General features: G+C 38.4%; 1 protein-coding gene across 1 annotated transcript in view; it reads left to right on the top strand.

Annotated features, from left to right (window-relative positions):
• The window catches only part of LOC106829786 (collagen alpha-1(XXV) chain), a 122289-nt gene that overhangs the window by 508 nt on the left and 97874 nt on the right, over nucleotides 1–23907 (top strand). The window contains exons 2-5 of the mRNA XM_070506455.1: nucleotides 263–370; nucleotides 3073–3108; nucleotides 18130–18156; nucleotides 20197–20241. Of these exons, the coding sequence (XP_070362556.1) occupies nucleotides 263–370; nucleotides 3073–3108; nucleotides 18130–18156; nucleotides 20197–20241 (216 nt within the window). The remainder of the gene's footprint in view (nucleotides 1–262; nucleotides 371–3072; nucleotides 3109–18129; nucleotides 18157–20196; nucleotides 20242–23907) is intronic.

Raw genomic sequence — 23907 nt, 5'->3', positions numbered from 1 at the left:
AGGTGAAGGGAGGCAAAATGTTTACTCCAGCTCTGAGTGTAGTGATCACATACATGGTTTCCAAGAGCCGCCTCAGCCAGCATGAATATTTATTGGCTCCCTGCTGGCAGGCAAATTGCCTACAGGCTCTGTGTTTCTGGTTGTTCTGGTTCTCTTCATAGTTTAAATGTGGATTAGATAATACAAATTTAAGGTGTTGAAAAGAAGACCTGAGTCTTTATCTTTTGTGGTCATTGTTGGTCTCTTCCCCTCTCCACTGTAGGGTGACCAAGGGCAGGCTGGCCCTCCAGGACCTCCAGGCCCTCCAGGCCCAAGAGGGCCTCCTGGGGACACTGGGAAAGACGGCCCCCGTGGAATGCCAGGAGTGCCCGTGAGTTGCTTTTTGGATCAGTTGTTCTCACAGGTTTTGTTCCGTTTATGGACTGGGAATTGGGATGGAGTGGGGTGGGGTGGGGGCTGCAGGGTTGGGGGGTCAAGTGAGTGGAGTGGGCTCAGGGAAGTGGCATGATGGGAAAGTCCCCAGGCAGAGAGGCACTGCCAGCAGGATCCTGCTTTACCGCTCAGTCCACGGGGCATCCACGCAAACCACAGAGAGACGGAAGACTGTGACTGAGCTGGCTTCCAGGTGAGGCCCGAGACGTCTGTGCCTGGGGCGCCTGACGGAGCGAGCACCAGTGCCTTCCGCTTAATGGAAGACTAGCGTGAAAATTATAATGATAACAAAATGATAATGAAAACTAAAGTGACAACATTTTCCAAAGGATCAATAACAGACAACCAAGTCCTGCATGATGTATGGAAAGTAAAGGAGGTACATCCTCCTAATATTTAATCCCCTGTAATAACTTGACAAAAAAATTGCTAATAAAACAGTAAGATTCACGGGTAGGACATCAGTGGATGTGGTTTGAATATCATTTGTCCTTGGATGTGAAGCTTGTTGATAGAAATGACTTAAAACCGATCTTGATACTTAGATCTAAACATTTAGTCATTAAGATGGGTCAGGTGTCAGTGATAGAGAAGTACAGGAGAGTCCATAAATGGTTAGGTTTGGTAGAGGCAACCCAGCAATTTTCAGAAATACATGGAAAATGGTAAAAAATTTTATACCTATATTATGACTTTAGCACTTGAAGTTCAGGTTTATTGCTGAAGCAAATTATTTATTTATTTAATGTATTGTTTTAACTTAAATTATTTTCATTAGTGTTTTTGTAGTATAAAAGTAATAATGAGAGGGCCGACCCAGTGGCGTAGTGGTTAAGTTCGGCGTGCTCCACTTTGGTGGCCCTGGTCCGCAGGTTCAGATCATGGGCACAGACCTACAGCACTCACCAAGCCATGCTGTGGCAGTGACCCACATACAAAATAGAGGAAGGCTGGCACAGATGTTAGCTCAGGGCCACTCCTCTTCAAACAAAAAGAGGAAGATTGGCAACAGGTGTTAGCTCAGAGCCAATCTTCCTAACCAAACAAACAAAATAAAGTAATAGTGAAAATATTTATCCACAAAGGAGAAAATTTGGCATTTAATGACAAACAACAAGAAAAATATAAAAATCAGCCATAGTCCTTAATGTTTTCATGTATTTCATTTTTATATTCATATATATTTTTTGAGTGACTCACTCTGTAAGAATAAGGGTACTTTAAAACACTTCTGACACAAGCTTCTTGTAAGTCCCATTTCCCCTTCTGAAAGCTGCTGTAAACATATCATATGAAATTAGGAGTTGACTTTCAACATATGATCTGCTGGTTGTTAGGATTGCTTTCACGGAACCATCAAAGGTAGTGGTTTCTTCCTAAAACTTTCTTCTAATTTTGCCTTTTCTCAGGATAATACCCCAAAAGACAGAGCCCAGCTTTAGGGATAGTTAAAGCTCTCAAATTGATTGTTTGTTACCAACAGAGATATAATGAGTGTCTCTTCAAATAAGAAGAGTAGTTAAAGCCATTTTGATGGTAAAAAGTTAGACCAGTGGACATTGTATCCTCTACAGAAAATTCAAGCTATAAATTACTTTTAAGAAACAGAGATAAAGGTTAAGGTATGACAAACTGTAAACCATCCAAATATTATGTCATCTTTTAAATGAATATAGTTTATTTAAGTAAGAAATGGAGCTTTTTACACAAAGGTTCATGAATATCTTTTTAATTCCACAAATATAATTTGGACTGGATTTATAGTCTCAGAGTTTACTTGTATATACTATCATAACCACTAGAAAAAGATTTTATTAAAAAATACTTAATTTTAAAGTCCAGCAACATCTATATATATTGGCATTACAAGCACTCTTTTTCCGAAAAATATCTATAGCCAATGACTGTCTTTATAATAATATGACAATAGAACACGACAATGAATTCTGTATGAATCTGAGTATTAGGAAATGATGATAGTAGTATAAGATGCCAGAACTTTCCCCGTCAATGTTATTAAAATGTCTTACTTTAGCTATCATTACTCCAGGAGGACCAAAATTCAAAATCAATCCATGCTCGTTTTATTACCTCATTTCTGCACTAAGAGCAGTGGTCTCTGTGTCCTATATATGGAAGTTCTGAATTCTCACTGAGTGGACTATGTCATCATCTTTATGTCCTCATAAACGACATAATAAATAAAACGTTACTGTAATTACAATTAAATATTTTTCTGGGACCATTTATTGATTTGAATCATGCCTACTAGTTTGGTGTTTTGTTTTGTTTTGCTGTGCTTAAACAGCGGAAATTCTTTGCCTCACAGTTCTGGAGGCTAGAAGTCTGAGATCAAGGTGTTGGCACAGTTTTATTTAGAATACATCCTTGGCGTAATTCTTAAATCTCTGCCGTAATCTAGACTCATGTTATTAAATCCCAAAATGTTTATAAAATGCATTTAAAGAAAGAATATTGGCTCTCTTTTAATTGCATTGTGTTTGCATTCATTTGCTTAGCCTGAAAAGTATATATTTGACATTCATGAACCCCAGTGGATATTGTGAAAAAGAAAAAAGAGATTGAAATTGGTTTTTAATGTTTATAGCGGTAATAAAATTATCACTGTTCTTTCTCAAGGGTGAACCAGGGAAACCAGGAGAACAAGGCTTGATGGCAAGTATCTCAATTTATCATTTCTATACTAAAAATAGTGGAGGGCCAAGTTGTGCAAAACTGTGGTCAAGATTATGTGTAACAAGTGTATCTGTGATATGACCTATAACAGGAAGAGTGGAAATTAGTGAAAGTTAAAAAGTAGTATGGCCTAGCCATTACATGGTAAGGATGACAAGACAACACGTCTACAGAACTGACACAGGAGAAAAAGAGAGGGAGAGTCCTGGTCGGGGGAGAGACAGAGAGACGCTGAGGAAGGTCAGAGGAGAGAATTTGCTTTAAGTAGCTCTGCTATAAGGGAGATTAAATTCAGGTGTCTGCCTATTAGCTTAAACAGAAATGAGTTTTCAAAGGAACCAGGTGTGACCGACTGTCAATCAGTGTAGCAAACCTTCCTCAGTGATTCAAGTTTTTCTTTTGTTGAAGGACTCCACTCAGAGAGAAACAGTTGTGTGTTCTTGGTCTCTGTCATTAAAAAAGATCATGAAATGATTCCACATGGACTTGCCCATGGACATGCAGGTCCAAGTTCCACACGATTTATCCTTTGCCAGTGAAGGAAGAGTTGGTGCAGCTTGCTGAGCCCTGAGGAGTAGAATCCTTCAACCTACCTCTCCCTGTCTCTTCCTCCGTCTCTGGAGCAGCTTTTCTGACCTATTTTATGACATGAGCAATCTTGGGGAGCCCAGGGTGATGTTCCAATAACCCAAATTCCAGAGGACAGCTATGTCTCACGCTCGTCCTGGATGCAGTGAACACAAGCTTCATCATGTCCATTCGACATAATGTGACATGCGGCATGCAGGTGTTCAGGGTATAAAGTGTATTTTTAAAAAATAGAGGTCCTAGTGAAACTAATGCACAGGAACACCATAGTTGATCAGGAATTAGAACAAATGTGTGAATGGGTTAAAGGTCAAAGTCTTCTTCCTGCACGGGATGCCTTCAACAGCCCTCCTGGGGGAAACTCACAAGGCTGTGGTCCTAGCTGTAGTGTAGCTGCCTTCGAAACATCACTGGTGAAATGGAAGCAGGCTGGGATGGAATCTGACCCACTGCCTGGAAATTCTCTGTTGCTGACCTATAAAATCAAGATAGATATTTGATGTAGATAATTTTGGGGAGGGGGGACTGTAATGGATTCTTTTTAAGAAGAAGAAACTGGAAGAAAAACAACAACAGAAGACCACCTGTATAATTAAACAAAACATTTGTCATCAGTGGCAACTCTGCGTACAAGTTCAGAATTAGCTCTCAGGGTCACAGGGTCACAGGAGGGGAAGGATTCTTGGAAAACGACAATATAAATTTTGAAATTGCTTTAAGCAGTTGAATGCACCTGTAGTTTCTATCCTGGATAATGGTCAAAACAGGTTCCTCCCATAATTCTTCCCTTGAAGGTGCTTGGGATGCTCAGGAGCCCTCCTTCGCCTCCAGGTTCGCACAGCCTGCTCGGGCTTTCGTCATTGCCAGTGGCTTTCTGCCCCGATGCCCTGTGCAGCATCCTAGTATACAAGGTCTGAGATAAAAATGAATACTTTAAGAATTATCTTATCTTCCTTAAATTCATGTATACTCTCTAGAATATACTACGTGAATATTAATTTCATCCCATTTCCCTGCAATTCCTAGTTCAATGTCATTGGATATAAATTCCCACCCAGCCCTAAGTGGCTCTGATTTCCCAGTTCATGTAGCACCTTTTCAGATGAAGATGATGCTGCATACGTTCTCTATAAACTTTTTCTTTTCTATTTAACCCTTCAGATTTAATTCATATCCTTGTTTAAAAAGTGCAGCTAAGAGACTTAAGTGAAATCACAAATGTTCAAAGGATATGTGTAAAGTAATGATCTTCTAAAGTGCACTGTACTGGTTTTAAATAAGCAAAATCCTTTTCTGAAAGAAAACTTTTATAATATATATAAAAGGAAGTAGACAAATCGTAAGTGTCATCTCAGTGACTTTTCACTGTGAACGTAACCATGAACCGCAAACCTGATCATGAAATAGAACCGTGATCATATTCTGGAAAACCCCCTGCACCCCCCAGTCACCATCCTCCTCTTCCCAAAGTTCACCACTATTCTGACTTCTGCCAGTATAGACCCATTTAGCCTGCATTTGAATTTTGTGTTAATAGAATCATGCAGTATGTACACGTTTCTGTCTGGCTTCTTTCGTACAACATTATATTGTGAGCTCATCCACCTCTGTCTTAATAGCCTTCACAGCTGGTTGAAAAAAGAATTAAGAGGAAGAACCTTACTTCCTTGACTACCCGTTAAAACGACATCACTCAAATAGCAGTAAATGAATGAATAGTCTGTCTGACCTTGGGCAAGTCACTTAACCTCTCAATTTCTCATCTGTAAAGAAAGGATAATAATACTCCTCTGCCTCCCTTACAAGGTTGCCAGAGACACATGCAATAAATTAGGAGAAAGTGCTTTAAAATATGTAATGAGGAACTATATGAGTATGTTATTATTATTATCACTGATTTGTTCCCTCTAGAGTAAATTACAGGTGAGCGTGGATTTCTATACCAGATGTATTCCTGTAAAGTTCTATATGAATCAGATTTTCATAAATCAACATAACTTAAATGTGCTGGGGAATTTTGCTATTTAAAGCAAGCCTATTCGGAGTCCTTTTGTAAAGCAATATAATCCCCTAATTCTTCTTCCCAGCAAACTGAATTTTTATATCTTATGTTTGCTTAAAGTGAAATGTTTCTATGTTTTAAAAACTATCATTTTTAAAAACTACTATTTTTGTTTGTTAACTTAAGTAGCACCTGTATATTTTAATACATCTCAAAGGGAGAAGAGAATACTAGAAATATAATAGTGGCTTTCATGAGGAGAAAAATTTCCTTAGAATTTTTCTTTTTTGTTTTAAATATTATGTGTGTGTGTGTGTTGACTTGAAGCCTGTAGGGAGAAGTGTACATTGTACCAATAGTTCCGACCTCAGAACTACTTATGAGTGTGTCACAATAGTCTGTGATCCTTTTTAATCCTTTTTTGATCTATAAAATGTAGGCAATGATTCCTATTCTACCTGTCTCACTAGGTTATGGTGAGAAGCAAGTGAAATAACAATACTATGAAAATGCTTTATGAACGACAAAGAGTTCCATAAATGAGAAGTATGGCTATTAAAACAAATGTGTCGTGACGTAAGCTGGCATACAGAAAGGCCACTCTGAAACCCAGGGGCTAGAGCAGTGTGATGAGAGCCGTCCATTAAGTTATGGTGTGTCAAATACCACTGTTGACAATGCAGCTTATGCCTTTTGTCCTGTTTGTTCTCATCATTGTTTTTGGCCCTCTCCTACATGTCTCATCATCTTACATTATCCATTTTTCATAACACGCACCTTCTCATCCACCAGTTAAAACAAGGAAAGATAATAACACCACTGCTCTCATCTTTTGCATGGTATGCAAAACCCACTGCATCCGTTGGTTTGTGCCGTGTTTGCTCACAATGAGGGTCTTGAGAGGCACTGGAGAATTTTTTAAAATTTAAAATGTCTCTGATGATGAAATGAAAAAACTAGGAACAGTCTAAAATTAGCTCTTACAAAACTGTTTATGAACCTGTCAGGTGGGGAATTAGTTTTCATAATCCGGGGTATATATCTTATATTGCAAAATTAATCATGTGAAGATTAACAGCGTCAGATAGAATAAAAAAGACCCAGAGCTTAGGCAGGTCCACATGCATTTAGTCCTGCTGTGCGTCTATTCTGTAAACATGACCTGCAGGTTTTCTGAGAAGTTCAGGATGAGATTTTTTTAAAGACAGACTTTTGAGCTAAAATAAGTTGGACTCCATCTAAATAAGGCGAGAACCACTCTAGGTCATAAAACTAGACCAAACAATCAAACCAAGGCGTGACCACATTGGACATGCTAAAGGTCTGAATCCCAGCACAACTCATCTTTGTTCTTCAGTTCTTCAGAAGTTTAAGTAGTCATTAAAATAGTGTTTCTGAAGGTATCTTTCCTTTTGATATTCTTACTGTTTCTTTCTCTGACAAATGTAGTAGAAATTCTCAAAAGCATAAAAGATAGATGAGATATATATATATATATGTGTGTGTGTGTGTGTATATATATGTATATTTAATATGCCAACTAGTCCCAGTTTCCTGGAAATTATTTTTTGGTCCAAAGTGTCTGCATCCAAGGTCTTGCAGACCAAACCACTTTCCCTGCTCTGAAACTCTCTTCATTCCTCTCCGGCCCCTCAAATAGCATCTCCATTCATTTCTTTCTGAATTATGAGTACTTAAAATGTTGTTCATGGGCCCTGGTGGGTCTGAGAGTTCGAAACTCAGAAAAGCTGTGCTGTTATTGCTCCTCAAGGTGAAATTTGGACTTGTGTCCAAAGAGGCTATAGATATTTTCAGTTTATTTTAATTTTGCCTGCAAACACATTTAGTACATTTGGGTCAAGTGAATATAATGCGTTTTATGTTAGCTAATAACAAGCATAAATAATTGCTTCTGCTTCATTTAAAATAAAACTGAAATAACCAATATATGAGGGTCTACTTTAAATATATTTGGTTCTAATGCCTTGCTATCCTACAGCTCTGGTGAAACTCATCGTTTTCCTTAATTGTACTTTTCTCTGCCAACTGTCTTGATGCGCAGGATGGCAGACATCAGAGACAACAGCAGGGTTCTCTTCGTAATTTTAATCCAGCAAAGAGCAAAACTGCAAACCTTCAAATCACAAATAGCAAAAATGGACCAAAATTGTGGTAGGATATTTAGTTATTAGACTGGATTTTAACACTACAATCTTGTCTGGTAAAACTACGCGCACTTCAACAGTGCACGCTGCCTGCTGGGCCGCCCTAGCAACAGTTTGAATGCTTTATCATCCTCCCGTCTTCTGGTGGTCCGGTGAAGTAGGCGTAATCCCATGTCGACAGAGCCCCTCCCACCTCCTTGTGCTTTTGTGCAGGGCCTGTAATGCTTGGTTTTCCAAATGGACCTAGAGAAAGTAGACAAGCAATGCCTTCTCCTTCTGGTGCTAAGCCACTGCCCCATCCAGTTGCTCAGCTCAAGGGAAGCCACTCTGGATTCCTGTGTGCGTGGACTTCTATGGAGGCGTCCCAAAGTCACTTTAGTGTGGTGACAGAGAGGAACACTCAGCTTTCCTGTGAAGCTGGTTCGGTCTCTGAGAAACAGGAAGTTGACATTTGAGGGCGCATTTTCAATAGTGATTTCAGAGCACAATCAGGTAACCTAAGTATAAAAGATAGTTTAAAGGCTGAAGAGATGACTGTATCCTTCCCAATCTCATTTTGTTTTTCTTAACCACCTCTAGGCTGTGAATCTGCTCTGTTTTTAACAATCTTCCACTAGCCCCAGTTAAAGTTCTGATAAGCCATGTCACATTGGACAGTTGAGATATCTAAGCCTTAGATTCCTCATATGTAAAAGTGATGAAACTAAATGAGATCTGAGTCCACTTCCAGCTCTGAGTCCTGGCATCCAACCATGTTTTCATGATAAATGCACAGGCACATATTATATAGCCGTTCGTCCGTGTTATATACACATGCCTATGTATTCTGTAAATAATTAGGTACAATGAGCAACAGCCATATATTAAGTTCTAATGGATGGGAGCCTTAAAAACTGCCTTTCCTCTGCAAACCTATAATCAACTTCTCTAATTGTCATTTCTTTTAACTTTAGAATCCAACCTACTGTAGGTAAACTGATGCAAAATGTCACTCTTGTATGAGGATATTAATGAAATTATAATTAATCTCTTTTACCAAATTCTCACATCTTTTCATTTGATTAAGAAGAAACTTGTGAAAACAAAATTGGCTCCATGTAAGTCCTGTGCCTTATGTCTGCAGATTAAGGACAAATGTACAAATTTTAGGGCAAGAGTGTAAATGGAAGCCCTTATACAAGTGTCTAAATATTTAAAAGGCATAAACCAAACTAATTAACTGATAAGTAAATATGTTCTATCCTATAACCCTCACATTTATATCTGCATAGTGACTTGGTAAATTCAAATGAAAATTGTTGCACTCCTTGGAGGGCCACGCCAGAATGTGTTGGCGTGGGGAGAGCATTTGTACCCCAGCCCCGGGCCCTGGCCCTGGCCCGCTCCTTTTCTCTCCCACACCTACCTCCATCCCTCAACTTTATGAGACTCGAGCGCTCCCATGTAGCCATTCTGGGAGAAGATCAAACTCCACACCCCTCAAAATACCCACCTCTGGTTTATTCTTGTGCACACCAGTGGTGTGGTTCACCTTCAGAAGAACAGACCTGAGAAAGAAGCAGCTCACAATCCTTGAAGTGAGTGCCAGTCGTTGGGGCAGAGAATTCCAGAGTCCCTAGTACCCAAAGCATAGTCTACGGTTAGGGGTGGGCTGCCATGCAAGGAGAGGAGTGAAGCTAGAGAAAGGCTCTCTAAAGCGTGGGTCCCAAAGCAAGAGCACTCTTGCCCAGGTCTAAGGGCAGCACAGAGTCCATGCGTCCGAAAGGATTCTTAAAGACACAGACATCCGCTTTGGCCACCTCCTTTGAGACAACTTCACACACACACACACACACAATCACTCACACACATTCCCACTCTCCCAAGCTGAATTAGAAGCTGTCTTCTCCCCTTCTCCACAGCATTTATCACATCATATAATAATTGTGCTTGATACTGTGTTCAATAAGCTGAATGACTGAATGATATGAATCAAAGAATCAATAAATCAGGTACTTATACAAAGGAATCAGATTTATATTTTTCTCCCAACAAATGTCATTGCACACCAGGAGTAGGATTAGGCAGGATAAATCCAACAGAATTAGTACAGAACTGCTTTTTCTCCTCCATCTTATGTTCATCCATGTATTATAGATTATTTGGCATATATTTGTGTTCCTGAATATGCATGCTGTAATTAAATGACTGATTTTCATGAGGACAGTGAAAAAGTAACTGGGTCAATTTCTAGTCACATTTTGTGGCTATTTTTAAAGTATAGAGTATAAAAGATCTAGAAGAAGTCTTAGGAATGACCTAGTTTATCACTTCACGGATAAAGAAACAACATTAGAGTGAACACAAATCTTGACCAAGGTCACAAAGTAGTCAGCGGCAGAACTAGGCTAGAAGCCAGTTCACCTGATTGCAGTCTTCTGTGTTTTCCACTCTCCATCTGCTAGATCTGCACTTTCCAATACAGCCGCTGCTAGCCACACGTGGCTATTTAAATTTAAATTAAGATTAAATAAAATTTAAAACCCAGTTCCTAACAGTGGCACTAGCCACATTTCAAGTGCTCAGTAGCCTTATGTGGTTAGTGGCTACCATACTGGATAGGGCAATAGAGACCATTGCTATCATTCCAGAAAGTTCTGATGGACATTGCTGGTCTAGATAGAAAACAGATCTGAATAGTAGATGAGTATATAGTATAGTCCTAAATTTAAGTCCTCCTTCTGCCGACCGTGGGATATTTAAATTTTAGCAGCTATTGTTTCTCAGCCTTGTTGATTTAAGATAGGAAGAGCACTTACACTTTACTCAATAGAAATATTTTTTACTGGGTGTAGTGTAGGGCGAAAGGCTTTTGTGAACCATAAATTTGTTTCCTTTATGGTGCACCAGGGAGGCATGCTTAATCACAGAGGGCAGAGGAAGCCTGTTAATTTTTCTTTCTTTCCGGGTCATTTCCATTTTAGGTTCAGCAATGAGAATTTATTAAATATTTAAAGGAACGGAGTAAGCTAATTTCAGCCCTGGATATCTGGTGAGAGGTGATAAGAGTCTGTTTTGGGACCTAATCAGAATGTAGATTCTCAAATACCTAGATCTGTCTTTAATCTGCTGGTGGTAGTTAATGCTCAATATTTAGTCTTGGGTCCTGGTTTTGTCAAGTGGTGAGAAAAATGTATTACTTCTTTAATTTCCTGAGCTTTAAGAGACCTCCCTTTAACAGGTCCCAGCATCATGATTTCGAGAAATACCAATAAATAAATCATCCTGGTTTAATATTGTCCCCAAAAAGTCAGCACATGAGATAGAGAAGTCAGAAAGCATGTATTCTTTAAAAAAATAATTACTCCTTTTAAAATTTTTTTCATCAAACATTCATGAATTAATATAATGACATGTCATCTTATTGACAGTCTCTAAATGAGACCTGTTTTGGAGGAACTTCCTGAAATAGAAACTATGGGATGATATTATTGAAACAAAAATCCCAGCTACTTCAACTGAAACAACTGCCTCAAAGCTGGGAACTCTTTCCAGTGATGTAGTTGTGATCGTTTGGACAGTAAAATAATGGAGGAGATCTGAGGAATGTAATTTAACAATTTTTATATTAATTCATTGTTTCAGTTTAGTCAGTAATTATTGATTTGCTAGGCAATGACCTGAGTGCTGAGGATGTAAAATATATGGGCTGAAGAATTTGCTGCCTAGTCAAGTAGATTTTATAAATATGTAAATATATTAAAATACAGCCAGTTAAAATGTGCTAGAGAAACACAGAAGATAAAGACAAGCTCTGTCTGGGGGCAGCGGAGAAGGCTCACAGAGGAAGTGAGTTATGACCACTGAGTCTTGAAGAATGATTAAGAACTTCACACGAAGACTAACAGGAGACTGCTTGGGAAAATAGAAATGATGAAGTGTGACTGACGACAGAGTCCACGAAAGACTCGAAACAAGAGACGAGGCTCCCGGGTCTCAGCACCGTCCTGCTCTTGTTTATGCTGTGTTCCTCCAAACCCAGTTCAACCAAATCATGGGCCTTTACACTGAAAACACTTCAGCACACTCTCTCATGTTCTAAACATTTCCCAGTTCTTTCTAGTTTGGCATTTCCACACACCGAAGCTATGAAATCTGAATCTTGTAAAACCTTGTTTGAATTACACTCCAGACATACATATAATGGTGGCTAGAGTTTATGCTTCTTGACCTTCGCTCATCAAACATCCAAGCAGAACTTGGAATTTTATATAAGGAGATCTTAAATGAATCTCTCTTAAGTAAGACAAATTTCTGTTTTTTACTTCAAATTTGCTCTTACTCTTTATAAAACAAGTCTACCTATTTTCTGATCTTGTGATGTATTTGACCAGATTAGTATCTTTCAAAAAGTTATAATTAAAGTCTGTTGCACCAGACCCTTAGGAAAATCTGAAAGTAACATTTTATGACTCCATTAGTGAGATTATGCATGTTATCATTCTTCGCTATGAAACCAGACTTTAAAACGTATTTTCTTCATTTTGCCTAACTTTTATTGAATCATGGGAAAATTCTTAAAGGGGAAATAATTTTAAATGGCTTAATAATTTGGTGCTTTTATCCTCCCCTTCACAGACGGACCACCTCTTTTTTGTTCCCTGTGCTTTTTTCTTACAGAAGCCAGTTGTATATTCTTGTATCCAGAAATGACCAGCAGCTTTCAGAGCTTCAGGTTTTACTGTTAGCCATCAGGGACGGAACAGGAACTGTGTCCGCCCGCTGCTCACACAGAACATCATTTCCTAATAGCAGGCAACCAGACCTTGCCTTAAAACACCTCCCAAGAGGCATGCTAAAGGACATTATTTAGAAACTCTGTATCCTGTTTAAGCAATTAATACCTCAATCAAATCTGTGCTAACATCGGTAGTGTCAGAAAAATTCATTAATTTTTTTCCATTCCGTGATCTATCAAGCAAGAGCCTTTTTTAAATTACAAATTTTTTTTTTAGTTTTACAAACCGGAAAGCACAGCCAATGCATAATGTTTATAGAAACATCCATTTCTTAACTGCCTGCTCTGAAGATTAACTTGGGTTGATAATTCTACCTACTGTTTGCCTAATGGCTTTCTGAAGGGCATTAGAGACCTTAGACCTACATCCACAGCCACAGCACTCTTACTGCTGATGAGACTGTGACTAAGGTGATTTTTGCTTTGCTGTTTTAATAGAAGCCAGGAACTGAATTCCTCCACTCACTCTTGCTCTTAGAGGTAATCTAGAGGCTGTTAGAATGACTCTAACAAACACAAGCTTGAAAAATCTTGTCACTCCTGTCTTGAGACACTTTGTCTAAGGTATGAGAAAAACTTGATTTACTTTGTGTATTCATTTATTTATTCTTATAATATTTATCACAATCTAAGTAAATACCCTTGTGCTTACAAGCACTTGCAAGGCCACACAGGCACCCTCTTGGTTCCCCATCCGGATCCCCATCTCTGCTAGCTACCTGTAGCCTCCTCGGTGTTCTTGAACACTCTTAGCATACACTCACCTCTTGGCCTTTGTACTTGCTGTTCTCTTGCCTGGAACATTCCTCCCCCTCCCGTATGCATGGCTCTCTCCCTGACCTCTTGCAGAGCTATGTCCAGGAGTGACCTTATCACTGAGACCTTCCCTGCCCCCCTAGTTTAAAATACTACCACATCTGCTTCTCCCAAGCCATATCCCCATGTTTACTTTAGCACTTACCACCTGACTGCAACTTTGTACTGGACTTGTTTATTTGTTTACTGTCTTTCTCCATTCACTAGAATGTGAAGTCTGGGGGGCATGCATTTTTACTCATTTTGTTCACTGCTGTATCCCAGAGCCTAGCCTGACACTCAAAAGCTGTTAAGTGGATGAATGAATGAATGAACTCGAAAGGATTTGCTGAGCAATTACTATCTACCGGGTACTGTGCATGACAAAAGATACTTAGAGCAGAGAAAGAGGTAACCAGATAATTACACTATTGTTGGTACATTCTGTAAAAGGCTATCATAGGGGTGCTTTGGAGAACAAAAGAAGGGGAGCTTACCCCATGGGTGGGGGTGCTGAGCTCTGAATTATGGAATGGGTGAAGGAGAGAATACGAGAGGAAAAAGCCCGTTGTAGGAACAGAGAGCTCGAGGTGCAGAGGTGCAGAGTTGTGAAAGTGTGGCTTATGGGTGAACTGCAGCTGTTACAAAAGCCTGGACTTTCCCAAAAGCTCTGGAAAGTCATTGAAGGATCTTTCAACAGAGGAAGGGATGAACCCATTATCCTTTTAGGGAGCTCCCTCAGGCAGCACTGTGCAGAAAGAACAGAAAGAAACTAAAAGCAGAGTAGCCCTTAGGTGGGTGTCACACTAGCTGGGTGGGAGAGAAGAGGGTTTGAACATTGCAATGCAGCTGAAGAAGAGGCTGGACTTGAGGGATGTTCTTGAGGAGCTATCTGGACGTGGGGCAGGAGGAGCGAAGGGTCCCCCTCAGGCCTGAGTACATGCTTTTGGTAAAGGCAGTCATCAATGGGGACTATCATATTTCTTTCACTTACTTGCTCATCATGTTCTACTTAATATTTTACATGATCTTTAGAAATGGAATCTAGCAGGGTTGGGGAAAATAGGAAAGAAATCAGTGCACTATGTAATTTCTTACTTGTTAACAGTTTTTAACTTAACCTTGCATAGCTCTCCATGGTCTTTTCTGAAAGATCAAGAAAACTTGGTATAAAAGTTTATCTGCAGATAACTGATATTGTTACTCCACACTTAGAATTTTTCAAGGGCTCATTTGGTTTTTATCTTTTGAATAAAGTTCTGTCCATTATGCAAAATCCTTCAGTGAGAAAGTTCATACATTTTACATCACTCAGAACCTACATTGAAATGAGCACACAGTATTTTAAGGTTCAAATTATAGTTTAACCCTTCTGGAGTTAAATGTGGCTTAATATGTCAAGATGCTATGTGTTATGCACTTTTTAATCTAGAGGCGTACCAAGAAATTATTTTGAAAAATAAAAGAGAGCAGATTATTCCCATTTTAATTGGTGGACAAAGTATATGCAAATATAAAGGTGTCCACCAAGAAAATGTCTAAGAAAGGAATAAGTCATTGATTAATAAGAATGACTAAAAAGATCAATTCTTTGGTTTGAAAAACTATTTGATCCAAACTTAGTAAGTCATGAGGATAACAGCAATGGAATTATTTCAGAAATCTTAGAACACTAGAAAAATGGACTTTAATTTTAGGAACACCAGGAAGCACTAGTTTGACAAATAAATAATGGACTTAGGACATCCTTCATCCAAGTCATTATTCATAAGGACTTTTGAGCAGGCTGAAAATGTAAATAACTTTAGGAAAGATCAGATACGCTAGTAAATGGTTCTATGGTGTTTGCCCATCGCTTTATAAATTTATGTTTGTATTAGAAACCACAAAATTAATCAAACGTAGACACCTTAACCAACTGGTAGCAACATACCCTAAGTTCAAAATCAATTTTTGAGCAGTGAAGCCTTCAGTTGTAAACTTAAATTTAATGTCCACAGTATCACAGTTATATAATGGCGTTGTTAATCTAAGGATACTCAAAACAGATACATATAAGCAAAATCTTGATCAATAAAATAGCTATTTGGTGTGTGTAGGTGTGCATGTGTGTGTGTGTGTGTGTGTGTGTGTGTGTGTACTTACTCGAATGTGTCTGTACCTTGTATACAATGCTGCTATATTCCCAGTCTCCTCCTGGTAAGGGATGACAGTATCCTTGGCCTACTACCATTTTTGCTTCCATTGAGATCAAAGAAATATATGCACATTTTTTGGTAGCTAAGAATATATCCTCGGCAACATTGTTATGAATAATCCACAAGACATTTATTAACAATTCAAAATTAATGTTATATCTTAAAAACTGCTTATATTTTTGGAGGTTAGCAAAAATAGCAGTCATTCCTAACAGTGAAGAAAAAATTTTATTTTCCTTATAGCTATCCTTTGACTTTCATTAAATAGCATGTTGAAATATACAATTAATATAATTTTATGGATTTCAGAATTATGAGTAGTCTTTCTAAATCTCTGATTTAATGTAATCATGCAACAAAGACCAAATTAGAAAATACCAGATATGTTAGTCTCTAGCTAAAACACTTGATTTAAAATGTGCCCTTCTGCTATAAAAACAAAAATTAAAATTAAAATTAAATAAATAAATAAAATGGAAAAAACAATTTGCCCTTCTTTTTGAACAAAGTATTCCCTTCCAGGGTTATACATCAGTGCGATGAAATATCCAATTTTAGTGCACAGTATTTTTTCAAGGGGCAAAGTTACGTTTATAATGGGAAACAAATCTTTTTGAATTGAGCATGTACCTTCTCAGTCTAAACATTGAATTAATGTACTTTTCGTTATATAATTTCCTTTCTAACATCAACATTTTAAGAAGTGAAATACTCAAGAGATGCTTGGAAAAATGGAATCATAGACAATGATAGAACCCAAGTCTTGTCTTCACTCTCAGATCTCCTATCACTGCGACTTTCAAACTCTGCCTTTACTTAGCTTCACATTCACTTACCAAACAATTTACCCAAGTGAGGAAATGATCGAACATGTTTATGTGCTGAGGGGAAGGGACTAGTAGAGAGCAGCAGGCTCTGATATGGTGCAGGGATAATTAACTGGGAAAGGCCCCTGAGGGCGGAGGCGAGGATGGATTCCAGTCTACTGGAAGCACTTTCCCTGGACACGAGGAGAGCCTCTTCTTCTGACGGAGGAAGGAAGTCCATGTGGGTTGGAATTGATGAGAGACATGAAATTGGGGGAATTTTCACCTGCTAGCCTCTGTTTTCTCTGCAAAATCTAAAACAAGGAGAATTTTAAATAGAAGGAGTGAGATGAGTAGGGAGTGTGTCTGACCACACAGATGTGTCAGATAACGAGGTCGTTAAGAAGTTGGTGGGTTGAGTAAATCAGAAAGGAATCTATAAAGGTGGTATTGCCCAGTGCGCCTACAAGAACCTAAAGCTGATTATATGAAGAAATTGTTAGTCTTCCCCTGAGGATTACAGAATAATTTATGAGGAACAGATTCTCTGAATGTCCCTAAACACTGTTTATTTTTCATTAAAAAATTATGCATGGCCAGTTCTTCCTCTAATGACCACTCTAGTGCTTTATTTAACGTTACAGAGGGTGAATGTCTGGTGCTGATTAACTGAAATGTCACACACGGAAAATAAGCTAGTTGTAGTTAAGTGTAACGGAATAAAGAACTTTTTACAGGAAATGATAGAGTATCTATAACTTTGTTAAAATTTACTAAAATTAAAAGTATTTTTGAAAGAATCAGAAGAAAAGTTCTTAATATTCTTATTTAAAAATATACATGAATAGTCAGAATTATACCTGTATCTTTGTGCTCTTTTCCACCATTCCAAAGCTGTACCTTATTCTAAATAAAGCAAACAGAATCCCACCACTGACTTTGTGCTTGAAAAACTGCTCAATCTCAGAACTGCCACATTTCCATTTTACGTATAAATATTCCCATTCATATTCCTGAATATTATATTCCACTTCCCCCCCCCCCCCACCCCCGAGTATCATAGTTTAAGCAACAGCTGACATCATCTTTTGTTCCCTTTTCTGGTACACACTAGATGCCACAACTGACCTTGGCGTCCGATACTTTGTAAACAAGTTTTTGTGCAGGTCAATTGGCCACATTTCATAAGAGGAAGAATAGAGCAAAACATGTTTCTTTGTAATGCTGTTCAATTATTTCCTCTACCAATCCGCTGACTGAAGTTTTTCAGGTACAGAAGTCACAGAATGTGTCCGTTTGCTGGGAACTGCATTGCATTTTAAGTGCTTCTAGCAGCAACATCTCCAGCCTTCCAAATGAGACTGATATGATGATAGATTTGCAGGTATTTGAAGAAACAGATGCACTGGAACAGCAAAGATTCTTTATTGTTTTAAAGGAAAAATCAGAATCCTACTGCATATGCTTAATGTTCTTCAAAAAAGAACAAGAGAGAAGAAAAGACCCTTTGTGTACTTCCAACAGAAAATTTTCATTTTCCTTGATGTACAAAACATCAGCATATTTCAGCACAGCGAGGAGAACCCTGCAGGATAGGACAGTTTTAATTGGTCATTTAACTTTAAATGGTTACAATATTATGTTAACTGGATTGTTTTTCTTTGTTTAGGGTCCTCTGGGGCCTCCAGGACAAAAGGTAAAGTATAAACACACTGTGGAAGTAATTTTCCTCCATGGCCTGATGGCCAGCAGGAGAGGCGAGTAGAATTAGCTACTGTAAGCCTTGCTGAAGAGGTCTGGTTTGTGCAATCTGCTTCCTAAAAATATAATCCTATAATGTGGGCCATTAGATTTCTAATCAACTCCATTATAGAAAATCCAATAAATCCAGAGCAGACTCTATTTTTAAGTTGTCTGCCAAATTTGTAGGTTATTGAATTTTTAATTTAAAAACTGGTAAAACATTGTGACAAAACTCAGAATGTGGAGGGTCATTTGGCATTGCAAGTTGAGTGCATGGCCTGGCTCAAATGTTTGATTAACACATGACCATAAAACTGGCTGGAACAAAAGATGGACTTGTTGCTTGGTGGCTGTATTCCAGTGGCCCATGAGCGTTTTCCTCTGCTGAGGTAGCCTGAAAAGTGGCTTCCTGACTCTCATTTCAACGTTTTCCACAGTCATCAGAATTGATCATTGCCTTCTGATGGAGAGGATCCAGCAGTTCTAAAACTGGGTCAATACCATAGTAGTAAATATATCAATAGCAGGTAGATGGCCCTTTGCCAACCAAATGTCACTAAGTTCCTATTCCCCATTACACTTCCCACCCCACTGTGAGGAAGGGGGTATTTAACCCACAGAAAATTAAAGAAAACAATTGTATTACAACAGGTGGAAAAGTGATTATTCTTTATCTTTGGAATCCATCAAAGATAGAGACTTCTTATCCCCCAAGCACTGGGCATGTGGCATCTGTTGAAACTTGATCCTACAAACCAAGCAAAAGCCAATAGGTTGTGAGACAACTTGAGTGTAGGAACACTTTGTCCTTCGCAATAATGTCTCTATTAAGCTTGGTGTGAAATTGTAAAGCTACTCTAATCCACATGCAACTGGGGTAAAATTACTGCCTCGGGCTTCAGGAAGTCCTTTAATGACCCACTCGATATAACCATAGAGCACTGAGGAACTGGCCGTCTCAAGTTGTTTTGCATATAATGACTATATTTTTAATAGATTTTACTTTTTAGAGCAGTTTTAAATTTACAATTACTAATTTTTTAAAACTTTTTCCATGATTATTAAAGAAATTTAATATCATCCATCTATTAAGAAAAATATGTTTTCCAGTGCTAGACTAAGAATAAGCACTTTCTATTTAAAAATAGTTTCTCCAGAGCCTAAGAAGGAAGTGTACCAAGGGAAATGACATCACTATTTGAAAAATTTGTTTATATTTCTGTGTCCAGTTAAATGTCACCGATTTTCCCAGGTAGCAATCGGCTCTCTTGTTCTCAGCCCACCCCGCCTACGTCCGAGCATTCGGAGTCACCCCAGTGCGCATGTGCACGTCTGAGTGCGCGCCCGCGCACACGCACTTACCTTAATATTTTGTGTACCCAAGTTGTGTTGTTCCTAGTCAGTGTTTAACATTTGTAACGTCTTTTCTATCTACCTTGGAAGACGTATTCACACTCATGTAGCTTAAATGTACTCCCCGAAAGTCCAGGGGGAAATGCTTCAAATACAGCAAATCCGAGTTTACAACATGGCTCCCTTATTTGACTAACTGTGGAACAAAGGGTGGTTATTTTAATTACCTTTTGTTTTATGGCATTTAAACTCATGAAATTCAAGACGTACTGCTACTGCTGGGCTTTTTCCAGATGGAGGTAGGCCTATTTATTTCTTAAAAGCACCCAAACTTAGAGCCATGTGGCCCTCTGATAGCTATGGATCTCAATTTATGGTGTGGATTTCTTTAAAATCATATTAGGGTTAAGTGGATATTTAGAAACATGGTTAAATTTAACTCCATAGTTTCTGGGAAAGGTTGATGGATCTGCCTACAGTATTATATATTTGAACACAGTGAATAAGGTCTGAAAAACAGCCTCCCAGACATGTTATAGCAAGGTAACGTTATGGCTAACATAACTAATACAGTTTACCTTTAGAATTGAAATATTTTGTGATTATGATATCAATTTAATTTAATCATATGTCTCCATAGGGTTCTGTTGGAGCACCTGGAATTCCAGGGATAAATGGGCAAAAGGTGAGTTCTATGGAATACAGTATTTTTGATCATTTGGAGAGGATTAAAATCACAAAATTATTTTAGTAATGTTAATAAAAAGATTATGTGGTTATAAAAACACTACATATGGGCCCGACCTATGGCAAAGTGGTTAAAGCTCTGCATGCTCCACTTCGGTGACCCAGGGTCATGGGTTCAGATCCCAGGCTTGGGCATACTCCACTCCCTAGCCATGCTGTGCAGGTGTCCCACATACAAAGTAGAGGAAGATGGGCACAGATGTTAGCTCAGGGCTAGTCTTCCTCAAGCCAAAAAAAAGAGGAGAGTTGGCAACAGATGTTAGCTCAGGGTGAATCTTCCTTAGCAAAAAAACAACAAAACAAAAACAAACCCCACTACATATGCTTTTGAAATAGAGAGAAATTATGGTGCAAATGATGAGAATGTTAAAATTAGTTTAATTTTTAAAGATGCATTATGTAGTCAGAAACTCTTGGAAAATTTTCCCTTTTATTTTGGTCAGTTATATGTGAGATACAACTATCTTTCTCATAAGTTTACATAGAATAGACAGAATGCTGTGTTTAACATTAATTGTGATAAATAAAATGACCTCTAGCTTATCCTTGTTGTGATGAAAGTAATATGTATTATTTCTTTTGTTAACAAAAGTTATTCTTGTAGAGTGGGTAGCCCCGTGACCTAGTGGTTATTTCAGCACACTCTGCTTTGGTGGCCCAGGTTCAGTTCCTGGGTGCAGACCTACACCACTAGGAGGCGGCCATGCTGTGGCGGCTACCCACGTACAAAATAGAGGAAGGTGGGCACAGAGGTTAGCTCAGGGCGAGTCTTCCTCAAGCCGAAAAAGGAAGATTAGCAACAGATGTTAGCTCAGGATGCATCTTTCTCAGCAAAAAAAAAAAAACTTATTATCATAGAGAGAATCTATTGGAATCTTCTGAATCCAGAAGCAAGCTCTTTTTCCTGTTAAGCAAAATTAGGAGTTAAGTAAACTTGCCAGGCTCTGGTAGTACACTTTTACTGGACTGTTAATAACGAGGAGAAAAAAGTAAAAGAAAACCAGCCCCACAGCTTTACGTAGACATACCCTTGTGCGTGTGCATGTTTACACCTGCAGCCTACTTACCAGTTGGACAAAGCCTCTGGCTTTGGTGGGTCTGGTGTTCTGTGCTCCCCAGCAGTCCTGACTGCTCCTCCGTCTGGAACCCTACAGAGACCAGGAAAGCCATGGTGGCTGCGAACGAGCCGCCAGCTGGGCCAGTCCACAGAACCAGGGAGCCCAGCCAGGCATTTCCCGTCTTCCCCACAGCTTTGGGACTGGCCCTTTGAAATCCTGTGACCCGTCGGCTTGTCTTCCCAGAGGATTTTAAATTCACGCACTCTGAGTTGAATTCTGAAATCATAAGGAGCCCAACCATTATAGACAGAATAGATCTTAATAAATGCACATCCATTTGCTTTGCAAATCCTGGTAAACAGAAAAGATTAACTTTCTGTTTAGAACATTGCAGATCATGGAGGAAAACAAGCAAAAATGAGAAAGTGTATTCATTCTAAGATGGATTTGAAAAGTATGTAAATTAAGGTAATATATGGAAGGGACAAAATGTGGATAGAACATAAATATCTTTAACATTGGTGAAAACAAAACTTAGACGCCTAAGGTTAATGTTTTGCCTTTTCTTCTTGGCTTCTTTTCTTTTTTCAACTCTGAGACAATCATGAAAATTTATAGAAGCCTTTAACCTGAAACAAAACAACTTTAAAACTGTCACATATATGTTTATGAAGACTGCATATTCTTTATTTTTGCAAAGGAAATATGCAATTTCCTTAGCAAGAGAAAGGAATGTGACATTTTCTTGTCCTAGTCACCAAGTTTAAATTATGTTTCAAGGAAATAGTTAATATTTGCAGTTTTATGTCTTGTTGTACATCTTTGTGGCATTTTAAAGTGTTTCCTATAAAACTAGGGAAGCTGAATGGTTCACGCCTTTATGAAGGTATCAGCAAAATGTAGTTTAAGATTGTTTTTTCTACTCCATGGAACTTAACCTAAAAGTTTATGTATGAAATTTCTCTTAATCCTAGTCGTTATCTAACATTTGTAATATTTGCTAAATCATCTTTAGGAAAAGAAAGTACAAAAAATGCATCCCCTTCACTGAAACGGTAGGTCATTTAGACAGTAAAAACACAGTTGGAAAAAGAGTAATAATTCTATTCTTAGAGCATATGAAATGTGTCTTGGATCTCTAGAATTTGTTTTTGTAAGAAGAGAGCTTACAATGACATAATCTTTTTAAAAAGCACCTGTCTTTAAATTATCTTCAGAAAACATTTTTTTCACATTAATTTCACTTTTTCCAAAGAAATACTTTTGATGCTTAGAAAATAGTTTTCAGAAAATGGTTAAGATATTTGATTTCTAAGCCATCAGAAATACAGCAAATAACAACTAGAAAATAAAAAGATTTTATAAGATTTTTATCTTATAAAAAAGAAAGACAACTAAACCATTTTAAGAAAACATTTTATTTTCTGCTAGAAATTTTTCCATCCATTCAAATTGACAAAATTGGTGATTCGCCTTGGCCAATAAACTTGGTGGTGACATTTTTTTTACACTATTTTGTTTTAAATATTGGTTGTCTTGACTGCTAATCTGAATATTTCTCATTTTTGTAATGCTCTTCCAATTCTTCAGATTGTATTAGGAAAAAAGACTTACATGAGCAGTAACATGGCATTAAACTCCAATCTAGCTCCTTCTCTCGTCACAGTCTATGAAGGGCTGCTGAGCATCCTTCTGTGAGAAGTGGGAGGCAGTGTGGTACGGAGGAAAGAGTATGGACTCTGTAGTCAGAGAGAGGGAATGCTTCAAGTCCTTGTTCTCATTTGCACAAGTTACTTAACTTTTCTAAGGCTCAGGTGCAAAATATAAATACAGACCTTGCAGCGTTAACTAGATAAGGTACCTAAAGAGAACGTAATATAACAGGTGCTCAATAAATGTTACCTAGTATCTGTAGTAGTGTTAGCACACCTGGAGAGTTTCAGACCTAGGTTCACCTGCAGGCAGGGAGCAGAAGCCAGTTGAATTCATGAAAGGAAGAAAATGAGTATGCAAAATTCCACAAGAAGGTAAATTGTTTCTCTGTCCCCTGGCACTCTCTCCACTCTCTGACAGACTCTCAGAGCGCTGTCCTGGAGTGAGATGCTCTGTGTTCACCACCTCCTGTGCAGCCTCTGAAAGACTCTTTTCCTCTCTGGGCTCAAGGTGGCTTCACCTGAAAAATGAGAAAGGGGGCTGTGCTAATTTATCTGTAGGTCTCTAAGAGATACCACAAAAAGGCACCCATGTCTCATTTCCAATTCGGCCAGCTTTGAGCATCCTCTGTGCCCAATTCTGAAAGCTGTTGTTTCCATAATTTGGACTTGTTTCCAACAGCTGAAGCACTTAGGGCAGATTTGATGCTAAGTCTTACCTGAAAACGTGAAATGTTGCCCTCTTCCTCTGTGGCTAATTATATTGGACACAGAAGTTTTGTAATTCTTATGAATATATCTTGTTAGTTTAAAAGTATAATTAACATTTTATTGGTGCTTCATGATTCATTCTCCCCCCACACAAAGAGATGTATATCTGAGCATTTGTCAATT

This window comes from Equus asinus, chromosome 3 (assembly GCF_041296235.1).
Source record: "Equus asinus isolate D_3611 breed Donkey chromosome 3, EquAss-T2T_v2, whole genome shotgun sequence".
Lineage (NCBI taxonomy): Eukaryota > Metazoa > Chordata > Mammalia > Perissodactyla > Equidae > Equus > Equus asinus.
This window is presented reverse-complemented; position numbering and strand designations above follow the sequence as displayed.